We start from the raw sequence: 18874 nt of genomic DNA on the forward strand, positions 1-18874 counted from the left end.
GATCATGACCTGAGCTGAAGGCAGAGGCTTCAAACCACTGAGCCACCCAGGCGCCCCTACATTTAATTTTTAAAATCACAATACCATACCTGGACTGTAATGGGGGGGGGGGAAGGGAAACAATTTGTAACCAAATAGCACATATTTCAAAATGTCAGTGCTCAGAGGCGCCTGGGTGGCTCAGTGGGTTAAAAGCCTCTACCTTTCGCTCAGGTCATGATCTCAGGGTCCTGGGATCGAGCCCCGCATCGGGCTCTCTGCTCGGCGGGGAGCATCCTTCCTCCTCTCTCTCTCTCTGCCTGCCTCTCTCCCTACTTGTGATCTCTATCTGTCAAATAAATAAATAAAATCTTTAAAAAAAAAAATGTCAGTGCTCGGGCCCCATGACACTAGAAAACAATGAAGTGTCAGATACTTGTCGCTGCTTAAAATAAATCACTTAGGATTTAAGAAAAGTAAGAAGATCAGAAATTATTCTGTAGAAGGACAAAAACAGGAAAGAGAGAGATAATGATCAAAGGCTACAATAAATACGATTTTAATCTGTGTTTTTAAAGTGGCAAAAGCTGATTAACTTTTGATGTTTTTAAAGGATTTTATTTATTAAAAATATTTTATTTATTTATTTATTATTTATTTATTTGAGAGAGAGTGATGGGGAGAGAGAACACAAGTGGGGAGGAGAAGGGTAAGCAGGCTTCCTGCTGATCAGGGAGTGGGACGTGACCCCAGGGTCCTGGGATCATGACCTGAACCAAAGGCAGATGCTTAACTGACTGAGCCACCCAGGCACCCAACCTTTTCTGGTCTGTGCATGTGATGGAATCAGAGCCTGGGGTCCCTGCTCATTCAAAACCAGCAATGCCCTCTAGTCATTATGAAATTGAGACACATCTCCCCACATTGTCCGAATCACACACACACACACACACACACACACACACACACAGTCTCCCCTCCAAGAACCACTGAGTTAATGCTTCAAATATCAAGCCAGCAAATGAGAAAACTGTCAATTGTACGAGTAGAAGCACATATGCCAAATGTTAACCCTGGTTTTCCAACGGAGAGGGGAATTACAGGAAACAGTCCCATTCTTTTTTATTTTATTTTTTTAACGTTCCTGATTTGTGTAAAATTTTGCTTGCAACCAGTATGAACTTTGCAATCAACCCCCCCACACACACTACCCCCCCCCCCGCCCCACCCACAGAGCTATTTTGAAAAACGATGTGTCAGGGCTCCCTCTAGTGTGCGTGTGTGTTCTGTTCCTTTAAAGGGGGGTTCAATTGGGGCGCCTGGGTGGCTCAGTGGGTTAAAGCCTCTGCTTTCCGCTCAGGTCATGATCTCAGCGTCCTGGGATCGAGCCTCAGCCCCACATCGGGCTCCCCGCAGTAGGTAACCTGCTTCCCCCTCTCTCTCTGCCTACTTGTGATCCCTGTCTGTCAAATAAATCAATAAAATCTTTTTTAAAAGGAGGATTCAATTTTGTAATAAGACTTGCTAATTCACTTTTTTAAATGCCCAGACAACTCAAGGCGGATGGGGAGACCGGCCTTACAGCGTGGCTCGCAGGTGCTTCCAGGTATCCCGCTCCGCCCAGCCCTTGGGCTTCTCTTCTCCCCTTTCGCAGCGTCTCCTGGTGACCAAAAGCGGTACTGCGTCCTCCGGGAAGCGACAGAGGAAGGCGGGGTCACTGCCAGAGGGATCCTGAACCTCGGTACCATTAACCACTTAGCAGTCTGGTAAATCTTCTGGGCCTCGTCCCGGAATAGCAGTCTTTTAAATATATAAAATAATATATGCCCAAAAGAAAGCCAGTAATGTTGAAGTGGTTATCAAAATATTTGTAAATGTGTGATATAGTAATAAATGGGCTTTATTAATGCTTTCAGTAACCAGCTCTAATGGCAGGCCTGGTAACTAATTATTTTCCAAGTAGTGAGAAACACATACGATATTTCAAGCTGTCGGCGACAACTTGATGTGCCGGTGGCTGATTTTTTTGGTGACAAAGTCACAGACAATGCTAGCACAATAGAAGGAAAAAGATTAAACCCTTAAAGGTTAATAAAAGTCAGTATGTAATTTTTTCATTCTTGGACTTCCCGATTTCTGCACACAGACCCTCTGGGGGTAGGCATGGTTAAGACCCACCCCTCCTCAAGGGGTACGGTATTGGGAGAGGTGCTCGGGTGGTGGGTGGAGAGGCGATAATCCCCGCTGGCTGGCAAGGATAAGTAAAGGGAATCGCGGAGGCGCCTCCCTCTGCGCAGGGAGGGGGACCCTGCGCGGCCCCTCCCCCCTTCATCCTCCCGTGCCTCTGGAGGAAGTTAAAGCCCCGTGTGGTTCTGAGAGGAACTCCCAGTTCCCGCGTGCGCTCCTGCATGTCCAGCGCCCACCATGTGGGCCCTCCTCCTGGTGTGGGGCTGCCTCTTGCTCCCAGGTGAGATGGGGTGGGAGAGGGTGGAGAGGTGAAGGGATGTGGGGCTCATGCCCAAGCTGGCAGAGAGAGAACCTATCTTTCATTCTCGCGACCCACTGCTGCCTGATCCTTCCTGGTCTCACCCCCACCGCACTGTTCCTCATACCGCTGGGGGAGCGGGGGGGGGGGGGGGGGGGGGCAGGAATTAGCTGTTTCTGGAACGCAGAGCCAGCTTTTCTCCAGACGTCTGAGCTCCAAACCCTTCCTGGTTAGGTGGCTAGGAGGGAGGCTTTACCTCTCTCATCTTTATTTTCCTACTCTGCACCCAGCCTGAAGGCAGACAAGACACCCTGTACATGGTTGCCATGGTAAACTCTGCAAATATTTCTTGAACCTCTACTGTACCACTCACAACAACCCTGAGAGATAAGGCATTGTCCTGATTCATCAGCTCACGGGTCTGCCTCTTTTTTTTTTTTTCAACCTTTTAACATCAAATGTCAGGATGCGTCTTATAAATGATGACAACTGTTCAAGTGACCGTGCTTTTTTTAGTGGTATATAAAATTATGGTGTATCTTACATATGAGAGCATCTTAATTTCAATGTACCTGGACATTATCATCATCATCACCATCATCATCATCATCATCATCATCATCATCATCATCATCATCATCTATAGATGGGAAAACCCAGATGCCCAGGGAAGGCAAGCAACTTCCCCAAGGTCACACAGCTGCTATGTGGCAGTGCTGGGATTCAAATTCCAGGCTGTCTGAATCTCGAGCTTCCCCATTACCACCCTTCCATACACCAGGTTTAGGGTGTTTAGGGTGTTAGGACACAGCAACAGCCCTGTCCCAGTTTCCCTTGGTGGGGAAGGGACCACCAGCCCTTCTGGGGCTGCCACAGAAGGGAGTGACTGAGGAGTCTATTGATCTTGACCGTGGTGCTGGGTCCTCGGAACTCTGACCTCCGTCCCTACTATGGTTTCAGGTTATGGAGCCATGGTGGGCCCCAAGGAGATCAGTGGGTTTGAAGGTGACACGGTGTCCTTGCAGTGCACTTACCAGGAGGAGCTGAGGACGCACCAGAAGTACTGGTGCAGGCAGGGCGGGTTCCTCCTGTCCCGCTGCTCGAACACCGTCTATGCAAGAGTAGATGGCCAGGAGACGACAGAGGGCAGGGTGTCCATCCAAGACAGCCCCCAGACGCTCACACTCCACGTGACCCTGAGGAAGCTCACCCTACAGGACTCCGGAAAGTACTACTGTGGGATCTCCAAACTGGGGCGAGATGAGTCTGTCCTGGTCTCTCTGCTTGTCTTTCCAGGTAACACATGTCTCTGCTTCCTGGCATGGGGGACAAGGGATACAGAGGGGAGGAGGGACAGGTGGGTCGCTGAGCAGAGGCAGACCCTGTCTCCCACTCGTCAACAGGTGTAGAGCTTGTACCACCCTCCTCGGGGCGGGGTGGTGGGCAGTCAAAGGCTCATTGAGATGAAGCTGGTCAAGTGCTCAGCCGTCCTGGGAGCAGAGACGGTGTAGCATGAGCCTTGGCTGCTCTTTGACAAGGTCACACCACGCAGATCTGTTAAACTCCCAGCTCAGTGCCTTTCCTCTTTGCCCAGAGGTGGGAGAGAGATTGCATGGGCTGGGGATGAGATGTGCAGCCCACAGACTGAAAAAGACTCCTTCTTTGGAGTCAAAACTATTCCTGAGGATTCCACAGCCTGGACCCACCATTGTGCAGCACCCCAGACCCGCTCCACAGCGCCCCCTAGCCGCAGCCACACTGGCCTCGCCCTTACTGGCCTCGCCCTTCCTGTGGTCTCAGCTCTTCCTTCCTGCTTCCCTTCCCCAGATCTTGAAGTCCCAAAGGTAGGGATGAAGAGGGCCTGGGATTGGGCCTCAGAGAAGCTCATTGAGCTCAAGGACACTAGGGGACTCTGGCATGGGATGGAGCACCTCTCTGTATGTCCAGAACCCCACTGGACCTGCTGATCTGAGATGAGAGAAGCCAGAGAGGACCTAGGGGAGTTGGAAACCCTCGTCTGCTGGCCAATGAGGGTGAGGCAGGTCTCTGTATCCCATTTCACAGATGCGGGGGCCTGAGGCTCCAGAGATGAAATGATTTGCCTGAGGTCTCATGGCAAGAAGTGATGGAGTCAGGATTCAAACCCAGGGTTGTTGTGTTGTTTTTTTTTTTTCTCACTTTGGTGTCTGCTTTTCCCTCTCCTGGCCGCATCGCTGGGACCCATCCCATCCCTGGGCCATCCCCAATGCCAGATCCCCGACATCTATGGGTCTTTTTTTTAATTCAAGGAGATAGAGCTAAGCTCACCAAACAATGGCAGCAGTGTCTTAACCATATTGAACCTGTTCTGTTATTTACAAGCTTCTCTGATCTCTGATTCTTATCAGTATTCAGACCTCCTTCTTACCTAGTGGGGATCAATTTAGCTATATTTGAGGCTCTCTATTTTAAATTTTGACCTCATTTGTAATTATTCATTCATGCATGATATGTGTGTTATTGTATTATCCTGTGTCAGACGTTGATGACCTTTTTCTGATGATAGTTAGGATATAGAAAATAAAGCCTAATGGCCACAGTGTACCCATGAATGCTGAGCTGGGGAAACTCTGATCTGTAACACTTGTCAGTTTCTGCGATTTAAATGACCCCCGCACTCCCCCATTTCCAGCCACCGATAGTTTAATGACCAGCTCACAGAGTTCCTGAAAAGTGAACAGTCAGCTCTCCTGAGTCAGTGGGAGCCGTCTGCAGCCCACCATTGAGTATGGCGAGTAAGGAGAATTTCTAGGAAGATCAGAACAAGACAAGAGTACACGCTATCATTTCTTCTATTCCCCCATTGCCTGGGGAGTCTAGGCCATGAAATATGACAGGATAAAAAAGTATACATATCGGATAGGAAAAGATAAATACCCTTTATTGGCGTGAGATATGATCATTTTGTCAGAAAAAAACAGAGAAAACCTGACTTCATATTAGAATAGAGAAAGAGGGATGCCTGGGTGGCTCAGTTGATTATTCGTCTCCTTCAGCTCAGGTTATGATCCCAGGGTCCTGAGATCGAGTTTCATGTTGGGCTCCCTGCTCAGTGGGGAGTCTGCTTCTCCCTCCTTGCCTGCTGCTCCCCCTGCTTTGTGCGCGCTCTCTCTCTCTGACAAATAAATAAATAAAATCTTTAAAAAAACAAAAGAATAGAGAATGATGGGGACAGGGAGCAAGTCCCACATGGCACTCCAGCAAGGTGACAGAGGGGCACCCAGGGGCCGGGAGAGGGGGGCAGGGAGCTTGGCGGCTCCGGGGTGATTGGCCACACCACATTTCTGCCCACTGTGCTCAGCACAAAGTCTAGGCATCTTGTCCTTGAGGGATCCCAGCCTTGCGGGGACAGAAAGACGTGTCTCAGGCAGAGGTGGAGAGGAGAAGCATGGCGCACCGGGGAACGGTGAAGCAAAGGCACGGTGGCGGGTGGGACAATCACTTAATTGGGACTAGAGGCCAGATAGGGGAATGAATGGCTGGTGTCCCAGAAGCCAACACAGGGAACTGAGATGTGAGTCTGAAAGGCTTTGAAAGGCCTGTAAGAAGCTTGAGCTTCAGCTCATAGGCCGTGGTGGCCATTGACGGCTCTGAAGCAAGAAACAGTGGGATCCAGTATTCCATACCCAGCTCTATATTCTAGAGACAAAACCAGTATTGGTGTGAAGAGTGGCAGAGAAAGAGTAGGCTGGTGGGGAGCTGGGGAGCAAGGGAAGCTGAAGGTCTGAGCTAAGTGGGAGGCCAAGGGCACTGCAGTATGGGGAGGCCAGCAATCGCCTAGAATCTTCCATCCATGCCTCCTAAGTGGCTGGGGGAAGAAGGTGGTGGAGACTTTGAGCAGAGAGGTGGGGGCAGGAAAGTTACTGGCTGCCACCAAGCGGGACATCTGGCTCAGAGCGGTGGCCCTCACCTCCCCTGAGACCAGCCTCTCCCTTTCCCCTAGGTCCCTGCTGTCCTCCCTCCCCCACTCCCTCCTTCCAGCCTCTTACTACAAGGAGCTTCCAGCCCAAGGCAAAAGCTTGGCAAACTCAGCCCCCAGAATTGAGTGAGTGAATGGCTTTTCTGTCTCCCCTCCACCCCTCTACAAAGCGGCATCCCATGAGTGCCTGCCCATAGCCAGGCACTGCGCCCCGGGGCCCCCAGAGCCTAGGAGCTGCACTGTCCACGGAGGAATCGGGGCCCTGTGGGGTCAGGTCCCTCAAGGAGCAGCAGAGCCCCGGGAGGAAATGCAGCCTGAAGGCCAGGCTTGTGTTCTGTCTCCTCCACCTGGGGCTGTAAGGCTGAGCAGGAAATGTGGGGCCTCAGACCCTGACCTCTGGACCTGTCCCTGCCATCCTGCCCTGCGGACCCCGTGGCTGTTGAGGGAGGTCAAAGCCTGTTGAGGCAGAGGTGGTGAGGGTGGGCATGGGGCGACAAGCGTGATAACTGGCCAGGACTGGGGGAGGTGGGGGAGGGCAGGCAGGGCTCTGTGTCCTGCATGGCCCGGGGATGGGTCGCAGAGTGGAGCAGGGGTGTGATGACCCAGGCAGCGGGCACAGACAGGGGCTGAAGACTGCATGTGTGCAGGGCGTACCTGAGACCCGGGCAGCTTGCTCACGAGGGCTTCCTCTAGGTCTCTGTTTGCTTCCTGGGGGGGTCCTTTAGCTGGGGATGTTCTGAGAAGTTGGTCCTGGGAAGGCTACAGTTCAGGGGTCAAGGGTCAAGGTCTGGGGAATGCTGGGACGCAAGGGTCCGAGAAGGTGCTGAGGCGTTGCTTTTGGACTTGTAGCTTCTCCCGGTCTCCACCAAACAGTCACCACAGCCAAGCAGGGGAAGACAGGGGCCGAGGCCTCTTCGCTCATGGGGACCTCCCAGGCCCAGCACCCAGGAAGCTCCCCAGACACAGGAACATCTCCGTACGCGGGGACCTCTCCTCACGAAGCAACTTCTCCTCATGCAGGGACCTCGCGCCCAGCCACACAGCTGGACTCCACCGCCGCAGAGGACACCCCTCTGTCCCCCAGCAGCAGCAGCTCCATGTCCAGGTGAGACCACAGTGACCAAGGTCACCTTCCAGGCCATCGCTGCAACAGGAGGTGGCTGGGAGCAAGTGAGGAGGACTTGGCACCCCTTCCTCTAGGCAGACACAGCCTCCTGTTGGGGCCGTGGCTAACAGCACAGAGGGCAGACGCTGCCCCCCGTCCCCCCTCCACAGGGCCCTTGAGCAGTGGACAACCTACACTGCAGGGCCGACAGCCATGTTGTTCTGGACACACAGGCCCACCTGAGGTGAACAGTCCACGGTGGCCGCGGCCCCCACCTCTCTCTCCGCCCCAGCCGCAGGGGCAGCCAGCCCAGTTTTGCCGACGCACCTTGCACTGGGCCCTGTGCCAAGCACGAACATGGGTTTTTTTCTTACCCAACTGGAACCGCAGCCTGAAGGATTGGTTCTTGGGGGTTGTATATAATCACACTCCGTTGCTGACAGAGGCTTCCTGCCTGAGATATCCGGGTAACCTGTTGCCAAGTTCAGATCCAGCTGAGAGTGTTTCCTGGGGTTAGTAGTGGGGGCTGGGGTCCCTCCCACTGGGACCGCCCAGGTGCCGTGGTCCCCGGTGCCCTCTGATCTCTTTGGGAAAGACAAGGGACATGCTGGGACATAGACGAAGAATGCTATGGTGTACAGCGTGCCACTGTGATCTGGTGACAGCTGCTGGGGTCCTTCTGTCTCACCCACAGTGTCTCCATCCCAACAGTCCGCATCTTGACCCCGGTCTTTGTGCTGCTGGCTCTCCTCCTGGCCGCAGGCCTGGCGGCCCTCGGCAGCTATGTTCTCCGCTGGAGGAAGGAAGGTGAGCAAAAGTAGATGCCAGGGACCCCACTGAGACTTGCAGTCCCCCCACCACCTCAGGGAGACCTTGGGGCTCAGTGTGTCCCTCCAAGATATGGGCATCACGAGCCCTGTTCCTCCCTTTTGAGGGAGCCACAGGTCAGCCAACATTAGGAAAAAGACATTCAAATGTGCGAATGGGAGAACGGGGGCTCTTGGCTTGCTCCCATCTGTCCAAGCTCATCAGTCACTTCTGTCCCTATTGATCCCAGCAATCCACATCCGGCCTCCACAGGTATGGTTCCTTGCGTGACTACTACGGCGGGGGGTGGGGGAGGGAGGTAGAAACTCAGCCCTTAAACAGGAAGGCGACTGGGGCCTCACACATGCTGTGGGATCTCGAGAGGTGCATAGTAGAATCCAAGCCACATATGTAACTTAAACTTCTCTAAAAGTCACATGAAAAAGGGTAAAAAGAAATCAGGGACATTAATTTTAATAATATACTTTTATTAGCATGATCTATCCAAAACACGATCATGTCACGTGGAAACAATATAAAACTATTCATGCTACGTATTCCTCATTCTGCGTTTTTTTCATATTGAGTCTTCAAAACCTGGTGTGATTTGGAGCAGTCGTGCTTCCGGGGTCAGTGGTTCAGTGCAACTCAGGGCTCCGCGGGCAGACAGTATGGTTTAAGAGGGGCGGCCGAAATATCAGTCAGAGGAGCTGCCGTGGGCTGGGTGTTTCTGTGTGGCTCATGTTGCTTTTATCTCCTCTAATGCTCTCAATACTGTGGCGTTAGAAACTGCCCATTACAAGCGCCCCCATTTCCCTGGGGAAGAAACTGAGGCAGAGTGGTTAAGCAGCTTGCCCTAAGTCTGCACAGCCAGGAAGCGGTGGAACCAGGAAGACATATGCCAAAACACTGCAAATCGGCAAAGTTGTCTTACTGCTCGTGGCCTTGGGTGGAGGAGGGCGGTGGTCCTTGGCCTGCCTCCGACTTCGCCCTGTGCGGCCCCCAGGAAGAAATGTCAGCTCTGACCACGCCCCAGGCTCACCAGAGGAGGACTCCTCACCCAGAGGAGTCCGGAGGAGCACACAGGGTGGGAATATTCCTGATCGAGACCTCAGAACTTCTTAGCACCTTGCCTCTCAAATTGTGGTCCCCAGCTAGCAGCAGTGATATCCTATGGAAGCCTGTTAAAAGGACACCCCGGCTCTAGCCCCAACCTGCTGCAGGAGAATGGACATTTTCATACAATGTCTCGGGATGCTGAATGCACACTGAGGCTGAAGAAGCAATGACCTTAGCTCATAGAATTACTTCCCCAGCCAGTTTCTGACTCACACTGGGGGATTTCCATGTACCCATCCCAAAAGTCTGGATCATGGCTAAGGGACTGAGCCAGAATTCCAAGAAGTCTGCCTGTCCCAACCTGTCTCCTACACATGCTCACTCTGGGAAGCCCCCGGTCCCAAGTCCAGGGGGGCCCTTCCACCCCTGTAGGAGCTGTTGCAGGCTGCTCTGGGCTGCTCCTGACCTCAGGGTACGACTGCTGGTCTCTTTCAGCTCACCTGGCCACAGAGACACAGAGGAACGGGAAGGTCCACCTCTCACACTTGGTAAGGAAGGCGGCCAGCCCCAAACCCTAGCTCCGATCCCTGTGGGGCCGGACATCGGGACTCCTGGACCCTGTCTGTGCATCTCCCTACCTGCTTGTCTCTGAGCTCCACTCAAGGCTTGCTGCCTGTCTCTGGGGAATCTGTGTGAGCCCTGAGACCAGCCTTTCAGGGTGCGAGCCAAAAGAATGCCCCACCTCACGCTGAGTGCCCAGCGGGTACCAGGCAGGGGTCTTCCCCAGGCCCAGCACCCTCTTCCCCTCCCCCTCTTAGAAGCGGAGACTGTCAGAGCTGGATCCTCATGATCTTTGGGAGGGCTGCAGGATCATGGGTTCAGGACACAGAAGCCCCACCTCTGTCCCCTCCACCCCTGCTGTTTATTGAGATGCCTCTACTTTATTCTCCTACACATGGGGACGGAAAGGGGGGCTTGCCATTGCCTTCTTTCCTGGCGCCAGTGAAGACAAAAGACTCAGGCCTGATCGCCCTGGGGAGGGGCCGGGGCAGGAATGGGGTTCTGGGCTTTGGCTTAGGAAGCAGCTGTTGTTGTCTCAGGAAGCCCAGCAAGTCCAGAGGTGGTGCACAGGAGTGAGGGAAAGGTCAAGGACCCAGATGGGGAAGAGGGCTGCCGCTGTCCTCCAGAGCCCAGCTTCCGGTTGTGCGTCCTGGGGTGTACCCTGCGCTCTAGAAGAGGGGCGGGGCCAGAGGGGAAATCTCTGCCCCGGGAGGTCCCAGAACATCTCCCCTCTCTCCAAGCTGCTGCTAACTAGCCCACCCCGGGGAAGGGCCGCCTGGGACTGCTTCCCACCTGCCCACCTGTCCCTGGCCCTGCTCGCGTGGGAGGGGCCGGGAAAGGGCACAGGGCTGTGAGCTGGGAACGGGGCTGGGCCCTTGTTGAGGGAAGGATGGAACAGGGTCTCCTGAGAGGATCAGAGACAAGACCTCTGTGAACATGGCTAATTGAGAGCTTTTGGCTTTTTTGGTTTATTTCCCTTTGGGCTTCTTTGTAATTTTTAGTGGGGGCTGTAGGTAGAATTGAAAGGGTTTGGCGTTTTCTTTGCCCACATTCAGGTCAAAGAGGGAAGGGGGCACTCTGCTGGCTGTGCCCTAGAGCCCCAGGGGGGTGTGAAACTCAGAGGGAAGTACAAGGGCTCAGGCCAGCGTTTCCCTTGCCCACAGAGCTAGTTCAAGATGCTCTCATTTTACTCTCTAATTGAACACCTACTGTGTGCCTGGGGCTTTACCTATGTCGCTGAATCTTCGTAACTCCTGCGTGAGTTCTCATGACCCCCTTCTTACAGAATAAGAAACAGAGGCTCAGAGAGCATAAGTAACTTGCTCCCAGAGGCCCAGCATGAAAGAGGCAGAACTGGGAAAAGGGACCCAGTCTGTGGCGCTGACAGCAGGGCCCGAGCTGCTGCTGCCCCTCCACACTGGAGTGCGGAGGGCTCGAGAAGCGTAGCCGACTGCTCGGCCCGCCCAGGCCCGTTCCCCTAGACTCAGAAGAAAGAGCCATCCTCAGTCCGGGAACATGGGACAGCCAGGCCTCCTGATTCCTGAAACAGCCCAAGAGGGCATGCTCGGCTCAGATTAGGGCTCAGCTCCCTCCTCCCAAGGCTTCCCTGGGTCCCTGCTTTTTTCCTAGTGCTTAGACTCAGAGGCTCTCATACGTATCTCTATGTTCAAGGACATAGAAAAGCCTCCGCACTTGCTGGAACAGGCCACTGGACCCACACTGGACATAGCCGCTTTCGTGGCTGCCGGTGGGCGGTGGTGGTCAGCTGGGGCTGGTTGGGGCCGAATCACAACTGTAGGCCGGACCAGGAGAGACCAGGACCTGTGAAATCTCCTTCTACTCCCCCCATTCCCTCGTCCCCTCGTCCCCCCAGCCCCAGCCCCCTTGAGAAATTCTGCTCTGATTTTCATCTCATCCTGTAAGACTGAATGTGTCACCTGAGATGGCTCAAGTGTCGACCTCTGCCTCGATCCCCTGCAGCCAGGGTGGTGATAGAAGCTGGGGAGAGGGGCAATTAGGGGACAAGGACACTGAAATGAAGGGAAGCATGTGCAGCACGTCCCGCCAGGATGGTGGCCAGGGATAGGAAAAGAGCGTGGCTCTGAAGTCACGTAGTCCTGAGTCCGAGTCCCAGCCCAGCTGTGTGACATCTGGCAAGTTACCTCACCTCTCTGAGCCTCAGTATCCCCATCTCACCAGCAAATTGTGAGAGGAGACCACCAATAGGTGTCCAGAAGACAGGAGATTTCTTCTTTGTCTTCAGTGCCTGTGGGGCCATGGGACTTGCCAGCCGGGACCCCTAAGGGCAGCTATGTCCTTGGAAGACTTGGCTGGGGCCCTTGGCTGGCTTCAGCCCCTTCTACCTGGCTGCTGGCCCCAGGACAGCCCCTACTCGCTCTGGACCACCTGCCTCTCTTCCCTTGGCCTTGACTTCCTTATCTGATCAAAGGTGGGGGATGGCGCTCAGGTTTATGGTTGTAAAGAATTTTTCCTCTGTGGTTTGTTTTTCGGTGAACCTTGGAGGCATTCAAAAACTTTGCTTTCCCCACCTGCGGAGAGCCAGCAGCCTCCACATTCTTTCTGCTTCGAGGAGAGAGGTGACAATAATGAAAAGAAATGAATTATTGCAGGAGTTCCCAGGTGTTGAGCGATAAAATATTACCAGGAATATAATCCCAAGGGAAAAATCCTTATCCCCATTTGACAGCTGAGGAGACTGAGCCTCAGAGAGGTTAGTGGTGTGCCCAAGGTCACTCAGAGATGCAGGAAATTGGATGGAAGAGCTCTGACCCTGCAGCCTGTGTTCCTCCCCTTGCCCATGCTCTCCTGTGGCTCCCTCCTCTTGCTATGGATCAGGGAGGGGGGCGGAGACCATCACTGCTGCTAGGAATGGGCTGTGCTGACTGAGTCTCTGTTTCAGCCGCTGGAGTACACCGTGATCAACCTCGCAGGGCCCCCTGGGCCCCAAGCCAGCCCCAGCCCATGCACAGAAACCCAGGGCCTCAGCCAGGTGGGAACAGAGGTCTCAGAGGGGTGGGGAGGGGTGGGGTGGGGGGTTGGAGCCACCTAGCCTGGCTCCTCTCTGACAATGCAGGGAAGTTGGGGGAGGGGGCTCTTTTGTCAGCATCCGCTCCCCCCTGAATCCGTCCACCTACACGACCATAACTGCAGGTACAGACCATTTCACTCGGGAGTCAGGACTTCCAACCTTGCATCCTCTTTTCCCATCCAGAAAGTTCTTGAACAGCTTGCTGGTAGTCACAGTTTAAAAGTGCTCTGGGCCGGCAGGATTCCAGTACCTGCAGGCAAAAACCTGGCCGCAGGCCATGAGGAGGGGGTGGGGGGCACGAATCAATGCCTGGGGGTTCTGGGGAGACCTTGTTAGTCTGTGCCCCTTAGAGGCCCAGAACTGTGGAAAAGGCTGGGGTGGACCCAACAGCTACCTGGAGAGCCCCCCACCCCGCCCCCCGCTGGGCTCTGCTTTTCAACGCCTGACTGTTGTCTTTCCAGACTTCAGAGGAAGATGAAGCCCCTTCCCAGGACCCGGAGGAGGACGTGATCCCAGGGCCTCCTCCCCACATGTCCGAGGAGGAGCTCGGCTTCTCCAAGTTCATCTCAGCCTAGCACCAAGAGTTCCCTCCAGGCGGGCCTGCACTAACTCCGATAAGCTTTCCACGACAGCTTCAGAGTTTGCCTGCCAGACCCCGGACTCTCCTCCTGCTTACCCAGCCTGACCCGGAAGCCTTTGTCAGCCCCCGAACCTGCAGTGGTGGGCTTAGTGGTGCCAGCGGGACCCCCAGACCTCCTCAGCATGTTCGCATCCCTGGGGGGCTGGGGGGGTGCAGCCCCACCCCCACCCCCGGAGCTCGCCAGAGCCAGGCAAGGCTTAGAAGATCCGGTCTGAGTTTGAATCTGCTACCAGAAATCCCCCGTGCCTGGGTGCCCGGCAAAAGACCCCCACCTACTTCTCCCTTCCTTCCATCCTGACTCAGCACCACTTTCTCCGGCATAAGTGGGCAAGGAGAAGAAAGAGGAACGTGCTGGGAATAGATGGGGCTCTGGTTTCTCAAAATGTGACTGCATCCCAGTCCTTCAGGAGGCTGGTTAAAAATGTGCTTCCTGGGCTCTCCCAAGACCTACCAAGACCCTCTCTGTGGCTGGGCCCACAATTTTACATTTCTAACAAGTGTCCAGTGACTCTAATACTTGAGTTTGAGAAGCAGTGGGCTCAGGTTAAAGGCTACATTTGGTTTGTGGGGTCTCCCGCCGGCCCCCTCCCCATAGGGGCTGCTCTGCCTACGACACCATGACCCAGCTGGGGGCTTTCCTGGGCTGGTCTGAGTCCAGGCCCGGGTCAGGTGTCCATTGGAAGGGCTGAGCCCCTGAGACTGGCAGGGAGGGGTTACTTTTCCTGGCTCCCCACCCAGCCATGCATCCCAGGCTTTGGAAGGAGGCTGGAGAAAAGCTTGGCTCCTTCCTTGTTGAGAAAGGGTTAATTGCCTTTGGGTTGGAGTTAGGGAGGAGTAGGAAAGCACAGGTGCCTGTGGGCATCTAAAAGGCAGGAGAGAGGGGACAGGGCAGGAACCTAAGAGGAGCATGAAGGTGACCCTGAGTCTGACCCCCCTGGAGATTGGGAAGGGGGAGGGAATAGAATAACAGGACTGCTATTTTTTTCTTTTTCGACTTTCTTTTAAAAAGTGAAGTGGGTGGTCGCTTGGTATACAAAAGTTAGAAACTCAGCGGGGAGGAGAAGAAAACGCACTCAGTCTCAAACCCGCCCCCCGCCCGCCCCATAATCCAGCTGCGTTTTGTTGCGTTTCCTTCCCTTTTTTTTTTTTTAAAGATTTTATTTGACAGAGAGAGAGATCACAAGTAGGCAGAGAGGCAGGCAGAGCGAAAGGAGGAAGCAGGCTCCCTGCGGAGCAGAGAGCCCGATGCGGGGCTTGATCCCAGGAGCCTGAGATCATGACCTGAGCCGAAGGCAGCAGCTTAATCCACTGAGCCACCCAGGCGCCCCACCTTCCCTTTTTTTTTTAACTCCACATCGTTCGCTGGTATTCTCTGACAAATGAATTTGTATATACAGATTTAAATTCTGCTTTCTCCACTGAATTCTTTCTTTTTTAAGATTTCTATTTGTGAATCATCTCCACACCCAACGTGGGGCTCAAACTCTTGACCGTGAGATCAGGAGTGGCACACACTCGGCCCACTGAGCCAGCCAGGGACCCACCCACTCAATTCTTATAAACGTTTCTCCATGTTTCACCAAACTTTATAAATAAAATGTGTATCAGCTCTGTGATATTTCCTCACCGTGTGCTTCCATTTATTTCAATTCTCTCATTAGATATTTGTTTCTATTTTTGCTATTGTAAATAACAGCATGGCGAGTCTTCCCACAGGCTCGATTTCTCTCTCTCTTTTTTTAAGATTTTATTTATTTATTTGACAGAGAGAGAGAGAGATCACAGGTAGGCAGAGAAGCAGGCAGAGGGGGAGGGGGAAGGAGGCCCCCTGCCGAGCAGAAAGCCCGATGTGGGGCTCGATCCCAGGATGCTGGGATCATGACCTGAGCCAAAAGAAGAGGCTTAACCCACTGAGCCACCCAGGCGCCTCTCGATTTGCCTTTGAAGACTTCTTGAAGAAGAATTTGTGTGCGTGGAAGTGCTAGGTCATAGGGGCGAACATTTCTGATGTTACTGATACCCATTGTTGAACAGCTTTCTGAAATGACGGAACCAATTTCACTCCCACCAGAGCCTTCCAAGCAGCCTTTCTCCAAGTACTTACCAGTGTCTACATCTGTCGTCGTGGGTATGGCAGGAGGAGGATCTCAGGAATGCCCCTGTAGTGAGGGCCTGGGGAGCCTGGGCAAGGTAGAGAGGGTCTGATAGAGCAAGGGAAGCTCTCCAGAAAGTTCCAGTCACTGCTCCAGGTCCCCAGGGACAGGTGAGTTCCTCTTACCTTCTCTGGGAAGAGAGGGAGGGCAGGGTGTGAGGTCTGTTGTCTCTGCCCAAGATCTGGGTATGGTGTGCAGCCAGATGTCAAGGGAGGGAGGGAACATCAAGTTTCGGGTGGTGTCAGAGGGACCCCAAAAATTTACCCTGTGAAAAATCCCTCAGCTGGAGGGCAGAAAGAACTGGGGCTGCTCAGTGGGGAAAGAAGCCTCTTGTCCTCTCAACCTGTCACCTGCAGCAGCCAGGACTTCCCGGGGACCAGGGGGCGGTCAGCCAGGTCATCCCATTACCACCTGTTGCCCATTTTCCGGCCATGTGCCAACTGAACAGATCAATGTCTTTTGAGAGGCACAACTCTCTCCAAGGCAACCTAGGATTGGCATCCCTGGGATTCCAAGTCTCCACGGATTTATCAGATACTTGAGTACCTGTTAGGGTCCGTGATCAAAGGAATGAGACTGATGCAAAGCGGAAGTCAAGCAAAGCTTTATTTCCCGCCAAGCATCGAAAATCAAACTGACCAGTAGGGGCCATCTCTCACGATGAGGCGGCGAGGACGACCCCGACGAGGCCGCTCCCCGGACGAGGCCGCTCCCGAGGACGAAGAGGCGACGACGACGACGAGGACGACAACCCCAACAACACAGACTCTGCTCCCCATGACACCGCTCCGACAAGGCCGCTCCGGATGAGGCCGCTCCTGGCAGTGCTGCTACTGCCTGACAACTATTACTCTGACGACTACCCTAACGGCTATCCCAACAGCTACTCTAACCAACTACTCTAACGGCTATCACAACGGCTATCCCAGACGCTATTTTAACTCCTCCTACTACTCCCCCCCGCCAACCAGCCTCACAGACTAATCTTTATAGAGGTGGTTGAGCCCCGCCCACACACAGGTGGCCAATGAGATTGCAACACACAAGGAAAACTGCACAGTCATGCTCGGTCGGCAATACAGGTGACCAATCAAATTTCAATTCACCACAGTAAATATATGTGCGCCCCACTGATTGGATGTCTCCATCCGGCCTGGCCCACCCTCATATCCCGGGCTTGCCAGCAAGTTCCTCTAGGAGGGGCAGGGTCAATCTAAGTTTACAACCAAACCACTCCCTCTGGCTAACCAGGCCCCTACAGTACCATCCATAGACATTTGCTCACTCCCTTAACGCCCACTGCTGCCACCGTGTGGGCCCAGTCACGCCCTCCAGGCAGGGTTGAGAAAGACCACTCCTTTGCCAATTGCCAGTTTGCAACCCCCCATCTTGAAACACCTTAGTTTTATGTTTGTACATGAATACTCAGACCACTTTTCTGTGGTCTGAGATACAGAATATCTCAGTATTCTGCAGTCTTACTCCTGGCCATGAACTCCTTATTTTCTTGTTTGCTGTAATTCTTATATATGTGAATTCATGCCTTTCATCTGTTCTAGGCCATTCTCTTCAAATATTATCTGCTCTCCATCATTTTTAATCTTAACACCGACCAGAATTAAATTTTTCTAGACCCTCTCTTTATCGCTGCCGTATCTCTTAACCTCTCCTTCATATTTCCCTCCTCATCTCTGTTCTGCTGGCTATGTCATTTCTACCAGTTTAATATTTCTCAAACTTGGATATGCCTACAAATCACAGGGAATCTGTTAAACTTCAGATTCTGACTCAGCAGTTCTAGGTGGTGCCCAAGAATCTGCATTTCTAACAAGCTCTCAGGGCTGATGATGCTGTAGATCCAAGCACCATACTTAGGGGAAGAACTTTCTGGTTGACTAATCTCTACTCAGTTGTGTTGAATTGGATGTTAAACCCTCCCATATTGCTTTTTATTTTCATCCTTGCATTTTTTTTTTTTTTAATTTTGAAAAGTTCTGGATAGTTCTCTTTCAAACCTAACTAGTCATTCTAGAGTCTGGTTGCTTTTTAATTTTTGTAATGCCATCTTTTATTCCATTAAATATGTTATACACACACAGTTAGGTTACATTTTGTGCCAAATATCAAAAGTCCCTGGAGATATAAATACACTGTTGTTAATGTTGACTGTCCCTCATGGCAATTTGTTCCTTTGTATTTTGTGATCTCACAATGTGAGCTCATCTATGGATGATTTCAACCTGGGGGGCTAAAAATTGAGGATACCAGAGAGGATTTGCATTTGTTTCTGACAGGATCCAGGATACCAGCTTGGGACCAGATTAGCTCCTTCCCAGATCTCTAATTTACCAAAATCTCAGGTTGTCCCTGGCTTTATATTTAATTTTCCAAATGTGATGCTAATATTGTCATTTGAGTTAGGAAAAAAAGGGGGGGATTTCTATAATTGGCATGTGAGAAAATAACATTCACAATCACCATATTAGAATAAATGATAATTCTTAAACTTAAATATATTCAGCTTAATCATAAGTTTTCTGCTTTTGCTCTTAATTTCCTCATATTGTCACGGATGAGATGGCCCATGGACCAATGTTGGGGCACCTATACCGCATGGTATGAGGGCAAGTTTATGAGGAACTACAGGGAGAAGAAGATCTATTTCAGGAAGGAAGACCAAGCCCTAAAATAAAATGGGTGGGGTGGGGCTTACACACTTAGATAATTTGCAAAATTGTCAGGCATTGTGCCAAGACTTGCAAAAGTGAAAAAAGAGGGAAGACAAATAGAAGCCACATCCAGATGCTGGATGCAGCCCTTTCTCCTTCCTGGGCAAGGAGGACCATCAGAGAGGCACACCTACCACATCTGGTTCCCACAGTGCACAGTGGCTCCAGCATGGTGCATTTTGAGGACATTTGGCTGCTCCTATGAGCTGGATTCCTGCCACCCAAGAGGTGTCCTTGGTTAACCAGGTTTAGTGGGCTGCTGTGATCATCAGCTTTGTCTTCTGGGAATGTTCCACAGACTCTCCCTCCCTTGGGCTCAGGCTACTTTCCAGTAGCTTTTCTCCCTGAT

The 18874-nt window shown here is 52.6% G+C and overlaps 1 protein-coding gene across 4 annotated transcripts; it reads left to right on the forward strand.

The window, feature by feature from the left end:
* Window positions 1-2363: 2363 nt before the first annotated feature.
* On the forward strand, window positions 2364-14796 carry CD300LG (CD300 molecule like family member g). 4 transcript variants are annotated; one of them, XM_045985426.1, is made up of 8 exons: window positions 2364-2446; window positions 3425-3760; window positions 6447-6548; window positions 7272-7527; window positions 8222-8334; window positions 9889-9941; window positions 12875-12964; window positions 13465-14796. In XM_045985426.1, exons 1-8 carry the CDS (start codon window positions 2404-2406, stop codon window positions 13576-13578), a joined length of 1107 nt encoding a protein of 368 aa, XP_045841382.1. In that variant the 5' UTR covers window positions 2364-2403; the 3' UTR covers window positions 13579-14796. The 4 variants fall into 4 exon arrangements, with proteins under 4 accessions (XP_045841382.1, XP_045841385.1, XP_045841383.1 ...); XM_045985429.1 differs by having other exon boundaries at window positions 7443-7527; XM_045985427.1 differs by lacking the exon at window positions 6447-6548.
* The last annotated feature ends 4078 nt before the right edge of the window (window positions 14797-18874 follow it).

This window comes from Meles meles, chromosome 18 (genome assembly GCF_922984935.1).
Source record: "Meles meles chromosome 18, mMelMel3.1 paternal haplotype, whole genome shotgun sequence".
Taxonomy (NCBI): domain Eukaryota; kingdom Metazoa; phylum Chordata; class Mammalia; order Carnivora; family Mustelidae; genus Meles; species Meles meles.

Excerpts from the sequence above, each read along its gene's own strand:
- CD300LG (XM_045985426.1), top strand. The coding sequence starts at position 2,404 with ATGTGGGCCCTCCTCCTGGTGTGGGGCTGCCTCTTGCTCCCAG. Across the intron at positions 3,761-6,446 it reads CTCTCTGCTTGTCTTTCCAG|GTCCCTGCTGTCCTCCCTCC; the intron begins GTAACACATGTC and ends CCTTTCCCCTAG. Across the intron at positions 8,335-9,888 it reads TCTCCGCTGGAGGAAGGAAG|CTCACCTGGCCACAGAGACA; the intron begins GTGAGCAAAAGT and ends GGTCTCTTTCAG.